The sequence below is a fragment of the Paramormyrops kingsleyae genome, chromosome 5 (genome assembly GCF_048594095.1).
Source record: "Paramormyrops kingsleyae isolate MSU_618 chromosome 5, PKINGS_0.4, whole genome shotgun sequence".
NCBI classification, from domain to species: domain Eukaryota; kingdom Metazoa; phylum Chordata; class Actinopteri; order Osteoglossiformes; family Mormyridae; genus Paramormyrops; species Paramormyrops kingsleyae.
This window is the reverse complement of record NC_132801.1, coordinates 2,210,431-2,235,691: the sequence shown is the minus strand read 5'-3', so window position 1 is coordinate 2,235,691 and position 25,261 is coordinate 2,210,431. Positions and strand designations below refer to the sequence as shown.

The following is a 25,261-nucleotide window of genomic DNA, read 5'->3' as shown; positions in this document are numbered from 1 at the left end:
AAAACTGGCAACAATGGGCTCTAAAGCCACCGACTCACATATCAGGGGAGAGAAGCACAAGCGTTTTGTCGACAGTCGGACAACAACTGTCCCCATTCTGGGACAGTTCATGCTGGGACACAATTAGTAATTGTAGGAAGTTGTGACCTACATACCCTTCACAATTCATTCAAGACTGGTTTTGAAGTGTGGATGGTGGAGAAAGTTCTCAAAGCACTACATTTTCTTTTCCACTCTGCACCAGCCAGAAGAGAGGACTTCACAGCTGCAACATCATCCTCAAGTTTTCCTCTACCTTTCTGTGGCCATCGGTGGCTCGAATATTTGCCAGCTGTCGAACGAGCATTGGAAGTCTGGCCCTCTATCGTGAAATATGTGGACCTGGTGAAGTCAGAAAAAGTGAAAAACCCAGGGACGTCTTCTTTTGACTGCATTTGTGAAGCCCGAATGGATCCCCTTCTTCTGGCCAAGCTACATTTTTTCATGGCCCTATCACGAGCATTTCAATCATTTCTGGCTAAATACCAGACAGGTGTTCCCATGATGCCCTTCCTTTGGAAGGACTTGGCAGATTTGATCTGGGTAAATATTCACCACCACAGTAACAACAGCAATAAATGAACAGGCAAACACGCACATGTGAACTTAACTATAATTTTATTTTCAGACTCTCCTTCAATGCTTCATCATTCATTTCATTACCTAAGACACTGTTAAAGAGTCAAAAGACAGACCAAAAGCTATTGCATTTGTTATCACACACAAGTCACATTGGGGGAATGCATTATTTTCATGGATGTCCATTATCTCAAACCAATTCAGCAAAAGTAATGGGATTTCTGAATTCAGCACCCTCAAAATACCCTAAATCCATTCAAAAAACCTTGGCACCTGAAAATTTTTTTTTTGGCCATTTGTAGCATCATGTATCAAGAGGCGGTTTTAAAGCGTCAATATCTAGAAAAATACTTGAAGTTGATCCTTCACGTTTTATAGGATAAATATTTGGTACTATGGTGCTTAAAGTGCCTGAAAAATCCACTGTGCAACCTCTGGCAGTAGATTTGAAGACCTGTACAAACCACAATATTAAAGTGAAGTGATTAGCCAGTGTTGACACACCACAACAAAACACATCCTGTATTTAACCCATATGTGACATAGCAAAAGATGGCTAATTCTGCACCTGAGTCACAGTACCTTGCTCAGGGATTCAAACCAACAACCTTTCAATTATAAGTACAGTTCCCTAACCATTATACCACCACTCCTAAAGGTAGAGGGCTGATATTTTATATACAGCTTCACATATAAAAGATGCATTATATTGTGTAAAATAGTGCATATCAGAGAATGGTTTCAGATATATTAAATCTTCACATTTTTATTCAGTGTGATATTCCCCAAGTATGACACCAAATCCAAATTAACTTTAGTGGGACGAGCAAGTTTCAAATCCAAAATTTGATAGTGATGGTCATTTTTCGCAAATTCATTTTTGAAATCCTCCTGTATTTGTGCATGGTGGCCTGCCAGTGAAGGCCTATATTCTATCACTTGTAAAAATGAGTGTTTTACAGATAGAGGGCTTACATTTCACACACTGCTAATACTGGATAAAATAAAATGTGAAAGATATTCCCAGTCAGTTAGTTACAGAGATACTGAAGATCCAAAACCCAGTGTAATGTTAAGTACTATGTTTTCCTTTTTCATTTTCTTTATTTTATAACTTCCACCGCCCATGGAGGACTACTTTATTTTTCATTTCCATTGCAAGTTCGAGGTACCAGGTTCAACCCCCCCCCACACCCCGAGTCGTTTTCAAGGTGCAGCATCTGACAGGAACTCCATCACGTTTATTCTCACTTTTGGGAAGTAGGTATCTAATAATATTCTGTCCAAGAATTTTTAATGTCATAAATCTGGTTTATTTATTGTGTTTTCTTATTTTTGCGTATACACTATATTGCCAAAAGTATTGGGACACCCCTCCACATAATTGAATTCAGGTGTTCCAATCACTTCCATTGCCACAGGGGTATAAAATCAAGCACCTAGGCATGCAGACTGCTTTTACAAACATTTGCGAAAGAATGGGTCACTCTCAGGAGCTCAGTGAATTCAAGCGTGGTACCATGATAGGATGCCACCATTTGTGAAATTTCCTCGCTACTAAATATTTCATGGTCAACTGTTAGTGGTATTATACCAAAGTGGAAGCAATTGGGAACAACAGCAACTCAGCCAGGAAGTGCTAGGCCATGTAAAATCAGAGCGGGGACAACACATGCTGAGGTGCACAGTGTGCAGAAGTCGCCAACTATCTGCAAAGTTAATAGCTGCAGACCTCCAAAGTTCGTGTGGCCTTCAGAGTTGCTCAAGAGCATTGCGTAGAGAACTTCATGGAATAGGTTTCCATAGCCAAGCATCTGCATCCAAGCCTTACATCACCAAGTGCAATGAAAAACATCAGATGCAGTGGTGTAAAGCACACTGTCACTGGACTCTAGAGCAGTGGAGACATGTTCTCTGGAGTGACGAATCACGCTTCTCTGTCTGGGTTTCCTGGTTGCCAGGAACCGCGGTACTTGCCTGACTGCATTGTGCCAAGTGTAAAGTTTGGTGGAGGGGAGATTATGGTGTTGGGTTGTTTTTCAGGGGTTGGGCTTAGCCGCTTAGTTCCAATGAATTAAGGTGCAGCATACGTAGCCATTTTGGATAATATCATGCTCCCAACTTTGTGGGAACAGTTTGAGGAAGACGTGACTCCTGGCTTGCATTTGCAAAACAAAGGGTGCAAGTTGCCCTTCCACCATTTGTTGGTAAATGAACTGTCTGTCCAGGCTGGGAGTGGACGTCCTCCTAGTGGAGTCGCCCAGTGTTGTGCAGCCAGATGCTATTGGGCCCTAAGCAGGAAGGTAGACCAACACTGAAAGACAGGAAACACTCACACAGGGAATGACGTAATGACGACAATGACGGATTGGGGAGCACAAGACAAACGGACACTAATATACCTGGATTAACGAAGGGCAAATGAGAGGCAGGTGATATCAATAGGCATAAACGGAAGGGAATGGAATGGCCAGCACTGGCCTCTGGTGGCCGTACGGGAACACGACAGACAGATCCTAACATATTGTCCCATTGCATTATGATACTCATAGGCGTAGATTTATGGGGGAGGGACACTTCCCCCTCAATGTTGAAATGGGGGGGGGGGTGGTCATCCCCCTCAGTAAAATCACATGTAAAGCCAGGTTTACAAAAAAACATACGATTAATATATCTCATTACATAATTTAAAGTTTGTTTTTTTTTCATACAGTTTGTATTTGAAGATCCCCCTACCCTCCGTTAGAACGATTTATTCTCAACTCCCAGTCCGGAAGGCAGACGCTCACTTCCAGACCCGCGAGTAGAGAGTCTAGAGACAGTGAGAGCGGAAGCACGTTGCGACTTTGTATATAAACTTAGCTCATCGAAAACCTTGTATCATAACCAGCAGTTAACTAATAAAAGGGTATGTGAAATGGTGGAATTTAATCGTCTCATGTCGATTAAGTTTCATAAACATCTTATTTGATTGCGCAAACTGCAACTAGCTAGGTTAGTTAACAGCATAGCACAAATACCAACGCTGATAACGCAGCGGTACTTAGCTTTTGTGTCAGTCAATTCTCATCCCGCTGTGTTTGCATTTACAGCACAAGAATAATCAAGAAGGCGTCAAAAAACGGGGCCAGATCCGGCATTTATTTGGGAAACACCACAAAGCAAGTTCATCATTTATCAGAAACTCAGAATCATTTAGTTCATAAATATGTGTGTTGTGTTTCTTTCCGAAAAGTTAGGATGATTGCCTGACATTCGTGGCGGAATATCGCAAATTATGTAAAATTTAAATAATCCGGCAAATTCAGCGTATACGTAATGCGGGATTTAACGCACTTAAACTACCGTATCAATGAAGATGAATCACAGTAAAATGCAAAGATCATTTTCACTTTCTATATTGTAACTATAACAGCAAAAGTTTATGGGAAAAAACGAACTATATAGAGCGCGACTACAGAATCACATTATAACACGACGTCACCCCCCCATGTTAATATAAAACTTACGTCCCTGATTATACGGATACAACATTATTATTAATAACTATTACAGAAACTGATAACCTGAAAGTCTATAGGAGGTGTATTGTCCTCCAGGAACCACTGTTCAAAGCACACTTTGCAGGACACGCGCGTCTCATTTGGTTTTAGAGCTATTAACCCATTCATATAATATGGATACAATATAACAACTATTACAGACATAAACTGAAAACCGAAGGGTGTACATACTTTACTTTTGTTAAAAGATATTAAAGCCGTAAAACCGAATGTGGAATATGAGGCTAACTTTACTGTGGTTGCTGGCATCACTGCCACCTCAGCGCTACCACAGCTGCTGATCTTACAAGGTGCCATGTCGACTGAACGTTCCAATGAACTCGGACTCTTAGGCTACCCCTGTTAAGTAAAGATGTAGTAAGTATCTGAAACATTGTCCATGTGTCACTTAAACCTAACTAACACTAACACTGATGTGATTGGAATATAGGCCGACAGCTGTGTATATAAGTTATTTGTTAGATTCACATTGAAACGTTGTGCTACAAGTTAACCTCAGCCCACAGCTACGGGAATCAGTTCGCTGTCCATCAAGCTATTGAACTAGAAATTCTGCGAATCTGTTTTTGGAAACATGTAATACATTGAGAAATATCTTATTTTAAGTATCATAAGCAGTTTTAACACCTTTTCAAATGCACAATTCTGTTCACACTTGGCGATTTTAAAACGGTGATGATATATACTGTATATATATCATATATGTTTTTAATTATTTAGTAAGGCATTTGATTTCTAAAATCTTTACGCGTTGTTTTTCATTTAGGCTGAGCTACACTCTAAAAAACGCTGGGTTGTTTTTTCAACCCAAATGCTGGGTTGAGACTGCTGGGTAACAAAGTTGGGTTGATTTAACCCAATTTGGGTTGAAAATCGGTCTTGATCTATAACCCAGCAGTGCTGGGTTGGGAACGCGGACGTGAAAGAGAGCACGCACGTCACGTCAACATCCAGGGACATCAGCGAGAGTTGACGGAGTTTTGCGCCGTCTTTAGAGGGAAGCCAGTGAAATTCTGTCTGAAACGTAAGTTATTCAGTGTGTATTTAACAATGTTCATAATAAATAAAACATTTGCTTTACTGTATAATATATATACACGCAAATTTTAGGCTTTCGGTCAGTTGAACTGAGATTACCTAACGACTAAGCGACGGCCGTGCTCCGCCTTGGAAAGGATAACGTAAAATTTTAAATATTACTTTTGTATATGTTAGATACGGTTTTGATATAGCGGAGTTTACTTAACTAATTTGATTTTGTCAGCACATCCACATAAATTTCCCGCTCTGCTTGTAAGGTACATTTCGTTCAATTCGTTTGACTTAGTTGTACATTCGACAGCAAACGATGTTAATTTACTACGAACATATAATTTCTTTAATCCTGTAAATGGTTTGATGCAGGCGGGAATGTCTGAGCTCAGCTCAGGCTAAAGGAGGTTTGAAACTAAGCATGTTCGACGGACATTTTCTAAGCATAGTGCTAAGGCCATGGTCAGTGGTTAACTAATGCTGATAGCTTGGTGTGTTATGGTCTTTAATGCTCCTAAAGGTTTTTTAGATGTTCTGAAGGTAGCTCTAAGGATATTTAACTTTTACACATTTTTGAGTTCTTAATGAATCTATACCATTTCTTTTTTATTTATTTTTCCTTTTTTCAGATTGGGACCAATATGGCTGAGTACCTTCGTTCAGAAGAGTCCATTGAATTTTCTTATGTTCTCATGCTTGGAGACAACCACTGCTTTCAAGCCTTTGCTATAATAAATGGCACAGCATTTGAGCAAAGTACATTACTTGCTGCAGTGGATGTTTGAAATGTTTTCATATTTTAAATACATATTTTCTTGGAAGTGAATTTGACTTCAGTCAGTTTATATCTCAGGATATATTGATGTTTGCACATAATTGTTAATGGGAAAGTTATAAAATGTTTTCCTATTTTTTCCTAATCTTAAATTTGTATTTTCTTAAGTTTTTTTTTTTGTTTGTTTTTTCAGTCAGTTTGATGCCGTTTCATTATTACTTCTACATATTTTTTTTTTCTACATTGCAGTTGATGATTTATATATATCAGGATATGTCAATGTTTATGCACAAATTTGTATTTTAAAGTTAATCTTTCTGACTTCAGTCAGTTAGATGCTTTTTCATTATTACTTCTACATACTTTTATTTTTCCTCTACTCTGCAATTACATTGCAATTGATTCTTACTGATGATTCCTGTATATCTCAGGATATATTAATGTTTATGCATGATGTAAATGTTATGAAAAGTTTTCATATTTCAAATTGTGTTTTTCTAAAGTTAATTTGTCTGACTTCAGTCTGATGCATTGTTACTGACTTCAGTCACAGTGTTTCTGTGATACAGTTTGATACATTTTAATAGAAATTGTCTTAATGCTGAGGTGGAGATGGGAAAATGTCTTAAATTCATATGGACACATTTTTTACATGTTTTGTCATAAATAAAATTCCATTACTGAAGTATGTATTGCTGTAGAATTGTTTTTATTTTAGTAATTTTAATCACCAAAGTTTCTAGATTAAATTTCTGACCCATTTTGGGTTACATTCAACCCAGCAGTGTAGTCATTTTTAACTAATAGTTGGGTTAAAAATCACAACCCAGCATGCTGGGTTAAACGTGTAACCCAACTTGTTGGGTCAAAATAACCCAGCGTTGGGTTAGTCCCTTTTTTACCCAGCGCTGGGTTACCAAAATAACCCAAATTGGGTTGTTTTTAACCCAGCAGTTTTTAGAGTGTATAGTCTAGATGTGGTTCTTCATAAAAACGCGTGACGCCCCTGGTAACAGACAAAAAAAGCTTTTTAAGTTGCCCGGAGCTGCGTACAGTTCTGAAAAGGCAAAAGCCTTAGTTGATGGAAATGCGCCGCTTACCATGTCTGTAGCTGGCCGTGTTTCTCACCGCGTCTCATCCGACCTTCCAGAGAACTGACTCCTCGGCGTGTTCGACCGCTTTATAATTTAGTGGGCGTTATATAGATGACAAGACGTTTTAAAAAAAAAAAAAAAAACTTGAAGTAGTAGCTCGTGCAGTATTGGTAGTGGTAATGAGGGAAAATTCCTTGTGAGTCGCAATAAAATTTAATGGTGAACATATTAGCTTTTAAAGTGAAAAAAGCTATTCATCATGATGTTCACTGGCACTGTCCAGTCAGCTTAGAAAATTGGCAAACCGGCATAAATTTATGTTTTATACCATTTATTATACTTCATTCTTCTCTGATAAACTATGGTGTTCAATATACTGCTTCTTGTACAGGTTGGTCTACAACATGCACCCCATATCAGGGGCGCAGGGGGGATTTTTGAAATGGGGGGGGGGACCAAACAGTGAGGAAAAGGTCTGGGGTGAGTTTCCCGAAGCCTTCTTAACGCTACATCGTTCGTTAGTACTATCTTTTAACACAGAACTTAAGAACGACGTAGCGTTAAGAACGCTTCGGGAAACTCACCCCTGAGCTCTTAAGCTTATCCAGCAATGCTTGTTGGGGCATTCGGTGTGATTTAATATACTCAACATATTGATTGACATTGGCCGACATATATACAATGTTACAGTGCTGTCTGGAATGAAATCACCCAGAAATGGCAATTTAGACAATAGCAAAAACAGATTTCTCTACAACTTGTTGCAAGTTTAAATTTATTGAGCCAGAGTATACTGTAATGTTACATATTATGTGAGGGCACATTCATAGACTTACAGCTTTATTCTAACAGACAAAATTAACGTTAGGTCAAACTTGGATGAAGTCGTTTCCTTTGTTGCAGTAACACACATTAGCTTATCAGAGATATGGGAAAATTATGTTAACAATTGCATCCAACCTAACCTTGGTATGGATTAAGCCTATATAGAATGTACGCCTGATTGCATTGCTTGCTATTTGGAAGAACACTATTGACAAATCTTTATTTTTTTCAGGATTGCCTTTCTTCTGTATTTTATATTACTTTATTCCGTGTGACCAAAACTCCATCCGGCACAATTTAATAATAATAATAATACATTTTATTTATAGGCGCTTTTCAAAGCACACGGCAGCAGTCGGAGAGTAGGGTGTCAGAGGGGGCTACCAGCAGGGGGTGCTTGAGGCAATGAGGAAGCCACCGGGTGACCAAGGGACCCAAGGCAGGCGCAGAAACAAAGTTGACACAGGCAGGACACTAGGAGACGAGACGGGCATCGGAGACACACCAGGAAACAAGGCGAGTACAGGCAAGTCATCTGGAGATGAGACGGGCATCGGAGGCACACCAGGAAACAAGGCGAGTGCAGGCAAGTCATCTGGAGATGAGACGGGTGCCTGAGGGACACCAGGGGACGAGGCATGTGCGGGTAAGTCATCAGGAGACGAGGCGGGTGCCTGAGGGACACCAGGGGACGAGGCATGTGCGGGTAAGTCATCAGGAGACGAGGCGGGTGCCTGAGGGACACCAGGGGACGAGGTATGTGCGGGTAAGTCATCAGGAGCTGAGACGGGTGCCTGAGGGACACCAGGGGACGAGGCATGTGCGGGTAAGTCATCAGGAGACGAGGCGGGTGCCTGAGGGACACCAGGGGACGAGGTATGTGCGGGTAAGTCATCAGGAGCTGAGACGGGTGCCTGAGGGACACCAGGGGACGAGGTATGTGCGGGTAAGTCATCAGGAGACGAGGCGGGTGCCTGAGGGACGCCAGGGGACGAGGCAGGTCAGGCTGGATGGCTGGAAAGGAGGCAGAAGCCGATGGGATGGCAGGTGATGAGCAGGGCGCAGTCATGGCACCTGGAGGCAATTAGGGCGCAGTCGGGGGACCTAAAGCATCCACTGGTGTCCCCTGAGCAACGGCAGGCAAAGCAGAGCAGGCCAAGTAGCCCAGAATAGTGTCCCAACCAGAGGGGTTAGGTTTGGCTTCTGCTACAGATCAAGAGGTTTCTAAGTTGCTCACAGCTTCGTTCAACTATGAAATGGCTGAAGCCTTATCTGATAGAAATGCATGACTCACCATGTTTGTCGCTGGCTGTGTCTCTCTCCGTCTCCCTCCTACCACATGGAGTAACTCCTCAGTGTGCACTTTATCATTTCTTTCGGGGCATTGCAACCTAAATAATCACATCATCTCATATCTCGTCTTGCACAGGACTGATTTCTTAGCATACATCACAGGTGGAGGCCCGGAGCCCTGCTCATTTTTGGTTTTTCCATCATTTAACACACCTGATTCAACTCTTGATTAGCTCATTTGTGGTGGAACAGGGAAAGAACTAAGTTATACAGGGCTATGGCCCCCCCAGAATGGAGTTTGACACCCCTGGCATACATTATCCATCCATCCATTATCTTCCGCTGGATCCGAGGTCGGGTCGCGGGGCAGCAGTCTCTGCAGGGAAACCCAGACTTCCCTCTCCCCGGCCACTTCATCCAGCTCCTCTGGGGGAATCCCGAGGCGTTCCCAGGCCAGCCGAAAGACATAGTCCCTCCAGCGTGTCCTGGGTCTTTTTAGAGCAGCTTTGCTAGTTTTAGTTAGTTTAAATTTTTTCTAAATGCTTAGTTTTAGTTTAGTTTTAGTATTAGTTTTCATTTTTTCATACTTTGGGTTATTTGTCAGGTGCAGGATTCAAAAAGATCAGTAAGTATTGTGTAATAAAACTCAACAAAGGAAACCATTTCAAAAAGTGTATTCAGTTACTTTTGAACAACCAACCATCCACAACAACCAACAGTCTACAAGATAGCAGCTTAAGTGCAAAATGTGTGTGATACTGCTTCTGATGTTGGATACAGGTAGTGTGCCTGGTACAAATCAAAATAGCCAATAGACTAAAGACACACATGAACATCAGAATATAAACCCATTCAGGAGGCACACGTCACATTTCTTGACAGCCAGGAGTCTCAGGGAGCTCAATCTGAGAAAAACATTAACAAACTCAAAAACCATTGCACAACAGAATTGTCTCAGCATGGAAACCCAGACTTCCCTCTCCCTGGCCACTTCCTCCAGCTCCTCTGGGGGAATCCCGAGGCGTTCCCAGGCCAGCCGAGACATATAGTCTCTCCAGCGTGTCCTGGGTCTTCCCCGGGGGCTTGATGCCGATGTGCTTTGCTTTTGTCTGTTGACCATACGTCCAATATTGTAAACAAAAAGGAAATTAAGTCTTGTGGTGTTCCTGCGTATTTACTAACCAGCAGCTGTTTGGTCGTCAGTGAAAGCAGTCCATTATGGTTGTCTCCTCCTTCCCGGTGCTACCTGGCCGAGATGTTGCTTCTCTTTCGGGGGAGCTAATCAGAGAGGCTGCTTGGTCAAGGTACTCGCGATTAGCCGTCTTATGCGAGCTTCTCAAGTGGACTTTTAGATTTGTGGGGGTTTTTCCCTTGAGAAGTATCCCACATATTTTGTCACTTGTTTCTACAATGCACCTGCTCTTATCTGTCTCGCTGTCATAGTCAAAGAAATTCCAGATAGGACTCTGCCGCCTTCTCCCAACTTTTGTCGTCGCCATTTTTCCAGGTAACGCGGTGAGCAAAAGCCGACTGTAAACAAGAAGTGACGGACAGAGAGGTGCCGTACGGTGCCGCCAGCTCACGTAAAACTGCTAGAGCAAAATAAATCGACTTATAAATAAATTGACAAAGACGAAAACGAAGGACATTTCATCTATAATTTCAGTACGTTTTAGTTAGTTTTGTCAACGCACAATACAGTTATAGTTAGTTATCGTTTTTTCTTTTAATTGTCGTTTTTATTTATTTCAGTTAACGAAAATGTTTTTTCAATTCTAGTTTTCGTTATTTCGTTCGTTTTCGTTGACGATAATAACCTTGCTTCCAAGGACTCCAAAAAGGGTGGGTATTCTGAACTTCCATTTGGTGCATAAGCGCAAACAACAGTCAGGACCCATCCCCCCACCCGAAGGCAAAGGGAGGCTACCCTCTCGTCCACTGCGGTAAACCCCAATGTACAGGTGCCCAACTCACACTGCACCCGATCCCTTTGGCCCCTCCTACAGGTGGTGAGCCCATTGGAGGGGGGACCCAAGTGCCTCCTTCAGGCTGTGCCCGACCAGGCCCCATGGGTGCAGGCCTGGCCACCAGGCACTTACCATTGAGCCCCACCCCCAGGCCTGGCTCCAGGTGACCTGCGTCCGGGCGAGGGAAAACGTGAATCTATGTTATAACTCATCATAAGGGGTCTAATGAGCTGCACTTTGTCTGGTTCAATCCTCACCCAGGACCTGTTTGCCTTGGGTGACCCTACCAGGGGCATAAAGCCCTGGGCAACTTAGCTCCTGGGATCATTGGAACACGCAAACCCCTCCACCACGATAAGGTGTCGGCTCCAGGACAGGGACGCAAGAAACCATCTAGTACAAATGACAATAAAGCCTTTGAATCACTTGAGAAAAAACAACACAAGGAAAAGGAATATGAACATGAAACTAAGTTTTTATTTTAGAATGCATCTCGTTGTACAGTGCTATCAATACAGAATCTTAAGTCACTTGCAGCATCATCAGTGATGATGTACACGACAGTCATCAGACAAAAATTCTTTTAAAAATGAAGTAAACTTATGTTAAACTTGGACTATTTTAAGTTCTGAAACAGATATTACTCAAGACATCGTGTATAATTATGATATCGTAAGACTATTTCATTTTTTACTATTGTAGCGCAGCTCTCAAATAAAAACAAACACCGGGTATTCGACGGACCGGGAAATGTTTCCGCATGCGCAGTACAGACACCGGTCAGCGGCCTTACCAGATGCGCATGCGTGCTGCAAATCTGGCTGGAGTTGCAGCTCGGGTAGCGACAAAGACACGAATTTGGGCTGCAGACATGGAGGTAAGCTTGTGTTGCTAAACTTTCTGGTTGATTTAACCACTCTGTGTTCATATAAGGGTATTCTTCTTGTGAAAATATTTTAACGCGGAATTACTGCATACTGTAATGTTTTGCGTTCGACAATTTGCAGAAATGTTATTACCGTCGTCAAACAATATTATAGCCATAATAAGAACAAAGTTGTTTTGAAGTGATATTCTCGTGTTTCTCGTAACTCTTTCAGTTTGTTGCTTTATTCTTAAGGCAAAATGGCGAATTTCTAGCAAAACATGGGGTCCTTATGGTTCGGAAAGACTCATTAGGGACCAGTGAGATCGTGAGTTTTTATGCATGATGAAGAGCATGATCCATCTGTTTTGGCGAATTATTTGTGGTCAAACGATGGTTCTCTTTTAGTAGGAAATAACGTAGGACAGTTAGAGCTTTTTCCTAAAGAGAAACTGATCCTTTGCCTTATGTAATTTCACATTGGAATGGGGTTGTAGATAAAGAAGGGATGTTTTTAACTGCACATACATTTGACAATCTAAATTGACCCATTGATTTGACCATAAATTGGACCCTTGAGCAAAGTCCTAGACCCCTGAAAAATGCTGCCAGGGGACTGGATGGATGACGTGCACTAAGAACGTCTCTGAACAAGAGAAAAAATCACGTTTCACTTCACCGATTCTCATACTTGTACAAATAAATCATTTCATTTTGAGTGTCAACAAGAAGAACAGTATCCCAAAGCGAAGCGGAAAAGGCCGTCGGGGGCTCAGTACCGGAAAAGGAGGAAGGAGGAAGAGGAGAGGCGTAGGAGAGGTAGCTGCATTCTGTAAATTTTGTTTTATTCCGTCTTAACTATGATTGAAGTGCTCTGCCCAAGAAAAAGTGGAAATGGCTGGCTGGCTCACCTAGGAGTTCTCATGCCCTGTGCAGTGCAATATAGATGTGCAGGGGCACTAACTCTCACGCAAGAAATTGTATAGCAGATATATATTATAAACCTAAAATTATGTAATAAGCATTGGGGTAGTTTGCAAACCCTACAATCTATTTACAAGGTAATAAAATTGTTACATACATGTGCATGTGTGTGCAGACTTGTCTCGAATTGAAAATCTCACTCCAGCCAGCTGATGTGGGGCACTGACCTCCTACCAATTTCAGTTGGTGTCAGACAGGGGGCGCCGTACAGTCACGATGTGGGGGGAGGATAACGATGTGAAGGATGCTGTTAGACAAGCACAGCGTGACCAAAAACAAAGCAAATTCTATGTGAAGACCAATACTTCAAAATAACAGGGCTGTCAAGTGATTAATTTTTGTAATCACTATTAATACACGCTTATACAGTCATGTTGAAATGCCATTAAAAAGATTTTATTACATTAACAATTTTTGCTCATACTATTCTCGTGTTTGGGTAAGTATACGATAAAATTTGCATAGTGATGTATTGCTGAGTACCAGACAGAAAACTCATACTCTGTCTGGAAAACAACCGATTCTTAATAAAAGGTTTCAGGGGCAACTACTTAGGTGTATTTTATAGCACTGTCATTTCTATAATTTCAGAAGCCATTTTAAAATATCTAGAGTCAAGCTCAACAGCCAATGAAGTGCCAAGCACATCTTCCTCAGGTGTTCCTGTTTGTTCAGGTGAGCAACATTTCATTTGGGACATTCTGAGATCCTGTGTTTGAAATGATAATGTAAATGAAAATGAAAATACTGTATATAACGCGCAGTACAGTCAGTGAATGTATATGTTTTGCATATTGATAGAATCGCTTGACGAAATGATGCATCGGCCGGCTGCATCTTATTCTGCTGATGGGAACACGAGACTGACCACCGATTCCACCCTGCCGGTTTACTCAGGTGTGTGGATACAGTAAAACAATCGCACGACTCCTTGTGCTCTTTGCTGTTTAATTAGTACTGCTGAGACTGACATGTTTAATATATATTTCAGTCAGATTCAAATAAGGTCTTTATATAAAGAATCGGGACGTGCGTTTCTGTGTGAAACGGTTATTTGCCCTGCAGACGTAACAGAGACATCCTCCCCTGTGCTGCCTGTTGAGGTGAAAACAGATGAACCAAGTGCTGCTGATCCTGCTGACTGGCCTTCATATCTGGGTGACACTGTGAGGACAGTTGTAGTGGGCAGAGGACCGTATCAGGTACTGCCTGGTTTTCAGGTACCGCCCGGTTTTCTGTTTCCGAAGAGTCATGTCAGCAGTTCTCACCTCCTTTACTTCTCCAGAACCTTAATAAATGGTGAGAAGTTGTTCAATCTACTCACACAAAAAACAACAGCCTCTCTCGTTTCTGTTCTGCACTTTTCTCCATTTTGTAAATGGAGGCCTGATGGATTGGAAACATGCAGCTGCTTTGCTGACGTCCCATGACTGTGGTTATGATCAGACACTTGGCACCATGCAGAGAATCTGAGTTGCAGCTCAAGGCAGCTGAAACTCTTCAAACGAGAGATGGCCATCGTTCAGGAGGAGAAGCGGTGGAGAGCAGTGCTGGCACGACTAATTGCCATTGTACAGTCACTAGCAGTTAGGAATATGGCACTTAGAGGAGACACGGAGAAACTCTATTGTCCTTCAAATGGAAACTTTTTGAAAGAGGTAGAGTTTCTACCAATTTGATCCTGTGATGAAAGACCATATTCATAGTAGGGCTGGAATGGTGCATGTTTTCATTGTGTGCCATTCAGTTATGTCATTTTTGGTTAGGTACACACAATTAAACAAATGACATTTATTCACATGGGTAAAACCTAAATTCACAGGTAGATATTCAACAGGTAAGCATCACTAATTGCGGTTGTAAGTTGGTTATAACTAATTCTGGTAACAGTCAATTATAATTGGCAGTTTGGGAATATTTCGATTTTCCAATAAATGACATAAAAACTGGATAGTGAGTATTTGATAAGACTAAGACTGGCTGATGGCTGTTATACCGAACTCCATCATGTTGGCTTCCGAGTGTGTTTATGGCAGAAGCTGCTTTTGCAAGTTAGTCTCCGTGTGGCCCTTAAGGCCATTTTGCCAGGAAGTTCAGACTGTAAATTCTGTGTTTGGTGTAGTAGCCACATCTCTGGTGGCCCAAAACGCTCCAGGGACACTGGATGGATGTGGACCCTGCTGTCCCACTCTCAGCTCTATATGTGTGTTTGTCTTTAAAAAAGGACAGCAAACTGAGAAATTTGGAAAAGCACATTCCAGTGTAACTGTTCTCATACTTGTACAAATGGCCAGTAAAGGTGTATTTCATTTCAAGTGGCAACAAGAAAAGGGAGAGTATTCCAAAATGAAGATCAAAAGGCCATCGGGGGCCCAGTACCGTAAACGGCGAAAGCAGGAAGAGGAGAGACATACTAAACACAGAGGTAAATCACACTTAACTTGTCCACAAACAATTATAGTCTGTATAGTGCATGTGGCATAAATTTCATCATTAGGGGCATCCCATGCACATGTAGACCAGATTTGCAGTCTGTTGGACTTGGTGTGCATGGACTGCACATGTGCAAGGAATTGACAGTCTGCAGCTTCGGATACAGCAGTCTGTCAGCATGACCACCATCGATAGGGAAAAGCAAGAAGAAACGACTCCTCAGACACTCCCTGCAGCTGCACATACAGAGATAAAATAAATCGATCAACGATTTGCTTTTGAAACATTCACTTATGGGTGATAAAATGAGATTTGTAATGGCAGCAACAAACACAACAATGTAACAGCACAGAGTAGCATAATTGCTCTGTGTTACCATTGCGAAAATAATATAATAAACAATAAATGAAAAATAATAAAAATAATAAGCATGAGATATATACTTGTACTTAACCATGACTATATTGAAAAATTTCATCTACCATTTTTCCAGAAAATTCACAGATTTTGTACCCAGCCAGAAATAATTAAATCTCAAGACTTTTAGTCGCTTTTGTTTGCTTCAGTGTTACCGACGTTTAAAAAAAAACAGGTAATTAATAAAATCCTCATATTGAATAGCAGGCTGTTCACAACCATTTTGCTTTCACTGCACATGGGTCCCATCCAGTAATATTTTCCTGTTTTTAATTTGCTTTTATGTAACATTGTTTCACGTGACCATATGCAGTGTACTGAATATGAATGGTGTATTAATAAGGCCATACATAACTTGCTTGCTTTAACATGCTCGAGTACTTTATTACCATGACCAACAATGCACCAAGATGGCGACACACGGCAGTTTTCTAATAACCATCCTATAAATCAAGACCATCAACACAACATCCTGCCTGATGAGCTATCGTTTTGGTAGCCCAATGGGAAAACTTGATTGCCCTGGGGTGTTGGGCTAGCAATTATGTGAGCCCTGGTGCTTGTGTTTGCTGCACATTTGGTTGTTGCAGAGTAGTGGTACTGGTAGCAATTTCGTCATACTCTTTCTCATGTTTAGCTTTCAGATGTTTAGTATTGGACCCAGTACCAATACTCGTATTGGTGTCCGTGGCATAGTATCGGATCTGATACCAAAACTAGTATCGATATCGGTACATTCATAATTTTCATTGTGTGGAATGGCTGCTGTGCAGTAATATATGTAACAATATTTTAATGAAGTATGTCTACTGTCATCATCATTGTGCAGTAACCAATGATGTAGCTCAGTAAAATTACAATAAAAGGAAACAGGGCAAACCATTTAGGTGTATTTTATAGTATTGTCATTTATTTCATTTCAGAAGCAATTTTAAAATATCTAGTGTCAAGCTCAACGACCGATGAAGTGCCGAGCGCAGCGTCGTCATATGTCCCTTTTTGTTCAGGTGAGCAACATTGCAATTGAGACATTGTAGTTGGTAAATAACATTAATATCCATGAAAAAAGTGCATATTATAAAACATAGTCATTGGCAGAATTGCACATTTTATATATTGTGGAATCAATTGAAGGAAAAACACATCTTTTTCTGTGACATGCTCTTGTAAAAGTATTGATTAAATATTTATATGCCCTGCTGAAGCACCAGAGATTTCCTCCTCTGCCTTCCCTGTTGAGATGCAAACAGATGAACCGTGTCCAGTGGATCCTGCTGACTGGCCTTCACCTCTGACAGACATTGTGAGAACAGAATTAGTGCGGAGAGGACCGTATCAGGTACCCCCTGATTTTGTGTTTCCAAAGAGAGATGGTGCGAGAAGTTGCCAACACCTGTACTTCTTCAGAACCTTAAAAAATGGTGAAAAGATCAAAAGAAACTGGTTAACCTATTCAAACAAAAACAACAGTCTTTTTTGTTTCTGTTGCAAACTTTTCTCCACCAAGAGCATTCATTTAATAAATGGCCTGACAGACTGGAAAAATGCAACAACTCTGCTAAATTCTCATGACCATAGTCCTGATCATCTAAAGTATTTGGCATCATGGAAAGAATTTGAATTGCAGCTCAAGGCAGCTGAAACTGTCGTCAAACGAGAGATGGCCATCGTTCAGGAGGAGAAGCGGTGGAGAGCAGTGCTGGCACGGCTAATTGCCATTGTACAATCACTAGCAGTTAGGAATATGGCACTAAGAGGAGACACGGAGAAACTCTATTGTCCTTCAAATGGAAACTTTTTGAAAGAGGTAGAGCTTCTAGCACAATTTGATCCTATAATGAAAGACCACGTCCATAGGGTTAAAAGCGAGTATTCACACCTGAGCTACTTGGGCAAACACATTCAAAATGAGCTCGTTGAGTGCATTGGTGCAAAAGTTGTAGCAACAGTGGTTCAGGAGATAAAGCAGTCAAAGTACTTCTCTCTCATTTTGGGCTGCACCCCAGATGTCAACCATACAGAACATCTATCAGTGTTAATCAGAATTGTGACACTGGGAGAAGACCCTCAGGTCAAAGAGCACTTCATGGGCTTCCTGGAGGCAGACGAGTTCACTGGGCAGAGTTTGGCCACCTTAATTTTGCAGAGGCTGGATGATTGGCAGATTTCCTTTGATGACTGCAGAGGACAGTCTTATGACAATGGCGCCAACATGAGGGGGAAAAGCCAAGGAGTTCAGGCCACGCTACTGCAGAAAAATCCAAGAGCATTTTTTGTTCCCTGTGGGGCTCATACCCTTAACCTGGTTGTTGCTGATGCTGCCAAAAGCTCAAACGATGCCATGGGATTTTTGGGAGTCTTGCAGAAGCTGTTTTCACTGTTTTCTGGCTCTAGGCATAGATGGGCCATCCTTGCAAAACATGTGACCATTACTCTCAAAATGTCATCTGAGACAAGATTGGAGAACCGAGTGGAGGCTTTGAAACCCCTCCGATATGAAATGTCGGGTGTGAGAGAGGCACTGCTTGAGGTGAGAGGCCAGACCAAAGACCCAGTCATAAAGGTCGAGGCCCAGTTCCTGGCTGAGGAGGTGGGCTCGTTCCGCTTCTTGCTTTGCACAGTTATCTGGTATGACATCTTGAATAAGATACAACATGTGAGCAAAGTCCTTCAGTCTGAAACACTGCAGGTGAATGTTGCTGTCAGTCTGCTGGAGGCTGAAATTGCTCTGCAGAACTATAGAGCCACGGGCTTTGTGGCTGCACAAAGCTCAGCCAAGGACATGTGTGAAGAAATGAATGTGGAGGAAGTCCTTACACTAAAGAGGCTGAGGTCTACAGACAGGCTGTCTTCCTACGAGTCTCCTGATGAGCCAGAACATGATGCCCTTAAGAATCTTGAGGTGAACTTCTTTAACATGGTTGTTGATTCTGCCATCTTTGCTGTGAAGGAGAGATTCCAGACTCTTGGGGATGTCGAGAAGAAGTTTGGTATTCTGTCCAGCTTCCAAAGCCTACCTCACCAGGAGATGATAGAGCAAGCAGAGGCGCTTGGGCATGCTTTGAGCTGTGGAGGACAGTCTGATTTGGATGGAAGGGAGCTTGCTCAGGAGTTGAAAAATCTACCTGACTTGCCATCACAGACCATGACGGCTCTGGAGTTGCTGAAATTCATACAAGCAAAGCAGCTCTCTGAAATTTACCCAAACCTGTGGGTCGCTCTTCGGATTGTTGTAACTCTACCAGTCACAGTAGCTTCAGTAGAGAGGAGCTTTTCAAAATCAAATCTCATCAAAACCTACCTAAGGTCTACAATGTGTCAGGAACGCCTCAGCAGTCTGGCTGTAATGAGTATCAACCCTGACGTTGTTGGTCGTATTTCATGTGATGATGTCATAGAGGACTTGGTGGGGGGGTGCCAGCGGTAAAGCCGGCTGTGGGCTCCACATGGGCTTCGATCGTCGCTGTTCTACATTGTAACCTTCCTCCAGGCTGGAGTTGGGGTCGGACAGCGCACACACACACTTAATGTGTTTTCTGTTACTTTTTTCCCTTGAAGTAATACTGGAATTTTGGGGTCCAGGCTCCCTGTTCTCCTTTGAGTAGTCTTACTGTAAAAACTCCTTTTAGCAAAAATATTAGCAGCGCAGTCATTCCTTAAAACTCAATATGTTGATTTTAATGCCATTTCCCACATAAAACATACGAGTGATATGTATATGTGTTTAATCCGATAATTTCATTAAATATTGATTGTAAATGTACACAAAATCCTTTCCTGTGAGAGGCCCATTTACCATCTGCTCATCCGTTCGTTTAGCATGACTGATTTACCATCTGCTCATCCGTTCCTTTAGCATGACTGATTTACCATCTGCTCATCCGTTCGTTTAGCATGACTGATTTACCATCTGCTCATCCGTTCGTTTAGCATGACTGATTTACCATCTGCTCATCCGTTCGTTTAGCAAGACTGATTTACCATCTGCTCATCCGTTCGTTTAGCATGACTGATTTACCATCTGCTCATCCGTTCGTTTAGCATGACTGATTTACCATCTGCTCATCCGTTCGTTTAGCATGACTGATTTACCATCTGCTCATCCGTTCGTTTAGCATGACTGATTTACCATCTGCTCATCCGTTCGTTTAGCATGACTGATTTACCATCTGCTCATCCGTTCGTTTAGCATGACTGATTTACCATCTGCTCATCCGTTCGTTTAGCAAGACTGATTTACCATCTGCTCATCCGTTCCTTTAGCATGACTGATTTACCATCTGCTCATCCGTTCCTTTAGCATGACTGATTTACCATCTGCTCATCCGTTCGTTTAACATGACTGATTTACCATCTGCTCATCCGTTCGTTTAGCATGACTGATTTACCATCTGCTCATCCGTTCGTTTAGCATGACTGATTTACCATCTGCTCATCCGTTCGTTTAGCATGACTGATTTACCATCTGCTCATCCGTTCGTTTAGCATGACTGATTTACCATCTGCTCATCCGTTCGTTTAGCATGACTGATTTACCATCTGCTCATCCGTTCGTTTAGCATGACTGATTTACCATCTGCTCATCCGTTCGTTTAGCAAGACTGATTTACCATCTGCTCATCCGTTCCTTTAGCATGACTGATTTACCATCTGCTCATCCGTTCCTTTAGCATGACTGATTTACCATCTGCTCATCCGTTCCTTTAGCATGACTGATTTACCATCTGCTCATCCGTTCCTTTAGCATGACTGATTTACCATCTGCTCATCCGTTCCATTAGCATGACTGATTTACCATCTGCTCATCCGTTCCTTTAGCATGACTGATTTACCATCTGCTCATCCGTTCCTTTAGCATGACTGCCGATTGGGGCGGCATGGTGGTGCAGTGGTTCGCACCGTTGCCTCACACCACTAGGACCAGGGTTCAAGGCTCCATGTGTGTGGAGTTTGCATGTTCTCCCCATGGGGTTTCCACTGCATACTCTGGTTTCTCCCCACAGTCCAAAAACATTGTGAGATTAAGTAGACTTACTAAATTCCTATAGGTGTGTGAATGGCGTGTGTGAGTGTGCCCTGCAATGGGTTGGCACCCCATCCTGGGTTGTTCCTTGCCTTGTGCCCGCAGTCTCCAAGATAAGCTCCAGAACACCCAGCAACCGTGAACAGGACAAACAGTTACAGAAGATGGATGGACAGATGGCTGCAGTTCTGGTATGGCTGCAGTTCTGGTATGGCTTCACCATGGAAGCACCAGCAGCAGCAGGACGCAGCTGATATGCTGAGGGCTCCACAATGTGTCTGTGATTAATTCCTCCAAAGTTCTGTTTAAAATACCTGGGTGTTGCCAGAGAATCGCTTACGAGACGGTAGATGGTGTTAAAGTTCAGTGCACATTTGTATTTAAAAATATGCATTTTTGAAGTAACGCCAAGGCCACTCAGAGTCAGTCTGATCGCAGCCACAAACCAAACCGACGACGGGCAGCACCAGTACATTAGCCGATTTTAAGTGCAGAAATTTAATATAAACTCCAAACAACATATGGGATAAAATGATTTATTCACAGACTTTGCTTACAATAAAGCTATAGATAAACATGCATTTGGCATGAATTTCTTACTTTGAACCATGAAATCATTTAGACTTTTTTGTTTTCCTGTGATATGGAGTCAAACTGAACTAAGAACAAAAAGGTAAACTGAATCAGTGTCAACACAGGCCAGATGGTGATGTGAAACAGGCCACTCTGGTGCTTATGGGGCTGGATGCTGACACCAGATGGTGATGTGAAACAGGCCACTCTGGTGCTTATGGGGCTGGATGCTGACACCAGATGGTGATGTGAAACGGGCCACCCTGGTGCTCATGGGGCTGGATGCTGACACCAGATGGTGATGTGAAACAGGCCACCCTGTTGCTTATGGGGCTGGATGCTGACACCAGATGGTGATGTGAAACGGGTCACCCTGGTGCTCATGGGGCTGGATGCTGACACCAGATGGTGATGTGAAACAGGCCACCCTGGTGCTTATGGGGCTGGATGCTGACACCAGATGGTGATGTGAAACGGGCCACCCTGGTGCTCATGGGGCTGGATGCTGACACCAGATGGTGATGTGAAACAGGCCACCCTGTTGCTTATGGGGCTGGATGCTGACACCAGATGGTGATGTGAAACGGGTCACCCTGGTGCTCATGGGGCTGGATGCTGACACCAGATGGTGATGTGAAACGGGTCACCCTGGTGCTCATGGGGCTGGATGCTAACATTAATGCTTGAGTGAGGTTTCAAGTTTCAGTATGTAACCAGTCTGCCTGTTGTGTGTTCTCAAAGTAAAACATCAGGCAGTATTGTCATCCTGTCCCCTGGCTGATAACGGCTGACAGCAGAACTCTTCTGGGACTTGTAGCACGACGACTGCCGGTTCAAGTCTCCAACCTGAAGCATGATGCTACCCAAGAGATCCAAAACAATATACAAGGAGGTCGCTTGGGGAGCTCGAGGCCAGAAACCAAGCAGCGTCACCTTCCCTGCCACTCACTCTCTGTTAGTATGTGTTCAGGGGAAATTTTAAAAAGTTTATCAAATGAATTTCCCTGTGAGCTCCCTAATGGATGATAAGTTTTTTTTTAAAATAGCAAAATGAAAATAGAAATTGGCAAATTGCCCATACTAGTAGCCTGATTAGCTGTGGAGTCACCTTACTGCCTGAATGTAGAAGCTGTTACTGAGTTTGCCCGTGTGCCAGTTGCATTATAAATTACTCCAGTGTGCATAAAAATTATCTGCCATTTGTACTACAGAAGTCCATGGCAGATTGTGAGGCCCTTACAAGCCTTGCTGTTTCTGAACCAGTAGTCTGACTGTAACGATTTGGCAGGGTTATTACTATTCACAAAAACTAACAAAATAAAAACTAAATGTGGAAAAAAAACATTTTCGTTAAATATAAAAACAAGACTTCAGGGAAAAAAAACCTCGGAGTCACCAATCTGCCCACTTGTTTTATTCCGGACCATTATTATTCCTGATTTACATAAATGATATTGACACTAACATACAGAACACTGGTTAAATTTGCTGACCAAACGCAGTTAGGAGGTGTAGCAGATTCTCAGCATCAGAGATGTTACAGCAGGAACTCGATCTAATTAAAGACTGGGCTGATAAATGGCAGATGAACGTCAATGTAAGGTACTCCATGTAGGGAGCCGAAATATAAAGTGGAGGTATTTCATGGGTTCATCTGAAATTAAGGAAGCTGATTAAGAGAAAGACCTGGGTGTGCATCTTGATGCTTCCATGTCTCACTCTCACCAATATATGAAAGCAGTTAAAATGGCAAACAGGAAGCTGGGCTACATCTCCAGGTGTGTTGAGTTTGAATCACGGGAGGTAATGCTAAGATGATATAATGCCCCTGTCAGACCTCACCTTGAACACTGTCTAATGCTAATGTTAATCCTGGACAGATTACATTACACCTGGGTTTTCTGTGTTTCTGTGTCCAATGGATTATATCTTTGGGGGAAAATTGCATTTAATCATAGAAATACAATTCACTGTATTCACTGCTGTCTAGCCTCTCTGGAAATGGAGCAATCTAGACAATTAGACTGAGACGTAGTCATCAATGTGACTTAAGAACATATATTGTACGGAAATTGGATAATAATTCAGTTCCTTAGTCCTTCCCAGAGTCTTGTAAGAAAAACACACACACACACAAACACACACCTGGGTTTTCTGTGTTTCTTCTAAGTGTCCAATGGATTCTACAGCATGCTGTCTAATGTGCATCTCGCAGTATGAAGCTGAGCATCTCAGGCAGGTCTGTAAGGGCGAGCAGGGAGCTGTAGAGTACAAGCTACAGGCCACATGTCCAGAACATACGCCCTGCTTCCCTTCCTGGAATGCGGAACATGTCCTGAACACTTTGCTATACTTGGGCCAATTGCTGTTGCACTGCTTGAAGAACCTACATCCCCAGAGACAGGCTTTTTCAGCTCCTGCTGATGTACAGTGCACATTTTGGTGGTTTCTCAGTCAAGTGACTGGTTAATGATTCACTGCCAACAGAAGAAATACAGTGGATATCATAGTCTACAATACTAATTGAAGTTTCAGATTTCATTGATGTATAGACGGAAATCAGGACAAGGTATTTCAGACCCAAGGAGTGCCTTAGCCTGAGTCTCATAATACACACATTGAAAGGAGTGACATCAGACACCATTGGAAGGAACCGATCCACTGTGTTCCTGCTCTCCCTGTTTGTTTGTTTGTTTGTTTGTTTGTTTATTTATTAAGATTTATCCTATCCTATCAAAAAAAAAATTCAATTTCATTGTCAAGTGACAAATGGACACTGCGCTGTGTATGTTTCAGAGGTAGCAGTACCAGAGCCAGACTGGATACGGAGTATGAACCCACAACAGATCTGACCCTGAATCCACAACAGATCTGACCCTGAATCCACAACAGATCTGACCCTGAATCCATAACAGATCTGACCCTGAATCCACAACAGATCTGACCCTGAATCCACAACAGATCTGACCCTGAATCCATAACAGATCTGACCCTGAATCCACAACAGATCTGACCCTGAATCCACAACAGATCTGACCCTGAATCCATAACAGATCTGACCCTGAATCCACAACAGATCTGACCCTGAATCCACAACAGATCTGACCCTGAATCCATAACAGATCTGACCCTGAATCCACAACAGATCTGACCCTGAATCCACAACAGATCTGACCCTGAATCCATAACAGATCTGACCCTGAATCCATAACTGATCTGCATATATGGAAGTGGCTCATCTGGCCAAAATGTGGCGTGACTTCATCTGTAATGATTAAAAACAAATTTTCGGCCATGTTTAGTTTTTTTTTTAAATTTTAACTATAAGTATTATCATCCCTTGTATCTAACTGGTGAATTCTCTCCAACCCATTCACCACCTTGTGAGTGTACTGCCAGTGCCAGGTGGGGTCTGCCCATCAGCCCAGCAGGGGCAGTAAGTGGCTCAGCGGGCTAAGCCTCTGTGCCTTTGATTGGAAGATCACTGGTTCAAGCCCAGCCACACCATGTCTGAGGAGAGCATGATGGGAGCAAGGAACAAGAGAATTCCCCCATGGGGGCATTGTGCACCGCCTTTGTGACACAAAAAGAGATGGGCTCATAGGAAAACACTTACTGATCAAGTAAATATAACCATTTCACAGTGGTGGTGGTTGAAGTGGCTCCCTGTTGGGTCTCTAAAGTGCTTTGGGTGTCTTGATTTTGTTATATCTGATATATCAGCCCTCAGAACAACAAATAATTAGGCATTCATTAGGAATTCAGCAGGAAATATGACAATATCCATAATATCTACATT

The 25,261-nt window shown here is 42.3% G+C and overlaps 1 protein-coding gene across 5 annotated transcripts; it reads left to right on the top strand.

The window, feature by feature from the left end:
- Window positions 1-11,949: 11,949 nt before the first annotated feature.
- On the top strand, window positions 11,950-24,333 carry LOC111858847 (zinc finger MYM-type protein 1-like). Of its 5 annotated transcripts, XM_023840984.2 has the most exons (9): window positions 11,950-12,044; window positions 12,752-12,851; window positions 13,608-13,691; window positions 13,818-13,913; window positions 14,082-14,218; window positions 15,333-15,441; window positions 16,790-16,873; window positions 17,072-17,205; window positions 24,259-24,281. In XM_023840984.2, the coding sequence occupies exons 1-9, from the start codon at window positions 11,964-11,966 to the stop codon at window positions 24,262-24,264; spliced, it is 831 nt and encodes a 276-aa protein (XP_023696752.1). In that variant the 5' UTR covers window positions 11,950-11,963; the 3' UTR covers window positions 24,265-24,281. The 5 variants fall into 5 exon arrangements, with proteins under 5 accessions (XP_023696752.1, XP_023696753.2, XP_023696754.2 ...); XM_023840985.2 differs by lacking the exon at window positions 17,072-17,205 and having other exon boundaries at window positions 24,259-24,333; XM_023840986.2 differs by lacking the exon at window positions 24,259-24,281 and having other exon boundaries at window positions 17,107-19,840.
- Window positions 24,334-25,261: the final 928 nt, after the last annotated feature.

What these genes read in the sequence shown, in the direction of transcription:
- LOC111858847 (XM_023840983.2), top strand. Translation starts at nt 11,964, where the DNA reads ATGCGCATGCGTGCTGCAAATCTGGCTGGAGTTGCAGCTCGGGTAGCG. An exon ending in AGAGGAGAGGCGTAGGAGAG is followed by an intron (nt 12,852 to 13,607) that starts GTAGCTGCATTC and finishes CTATAATTTCAG; the next exon opens with AAGCCATTTTAAAATATCTA. An exon ending in GAGACATACTAAACACAGAG is followed by an intron (nt 15,442 to 16,789) that starts GTAAATCACACT and finishes ATTTCATTTCAG; the next exon opens with AAGCAATTTTAAAATATCTA.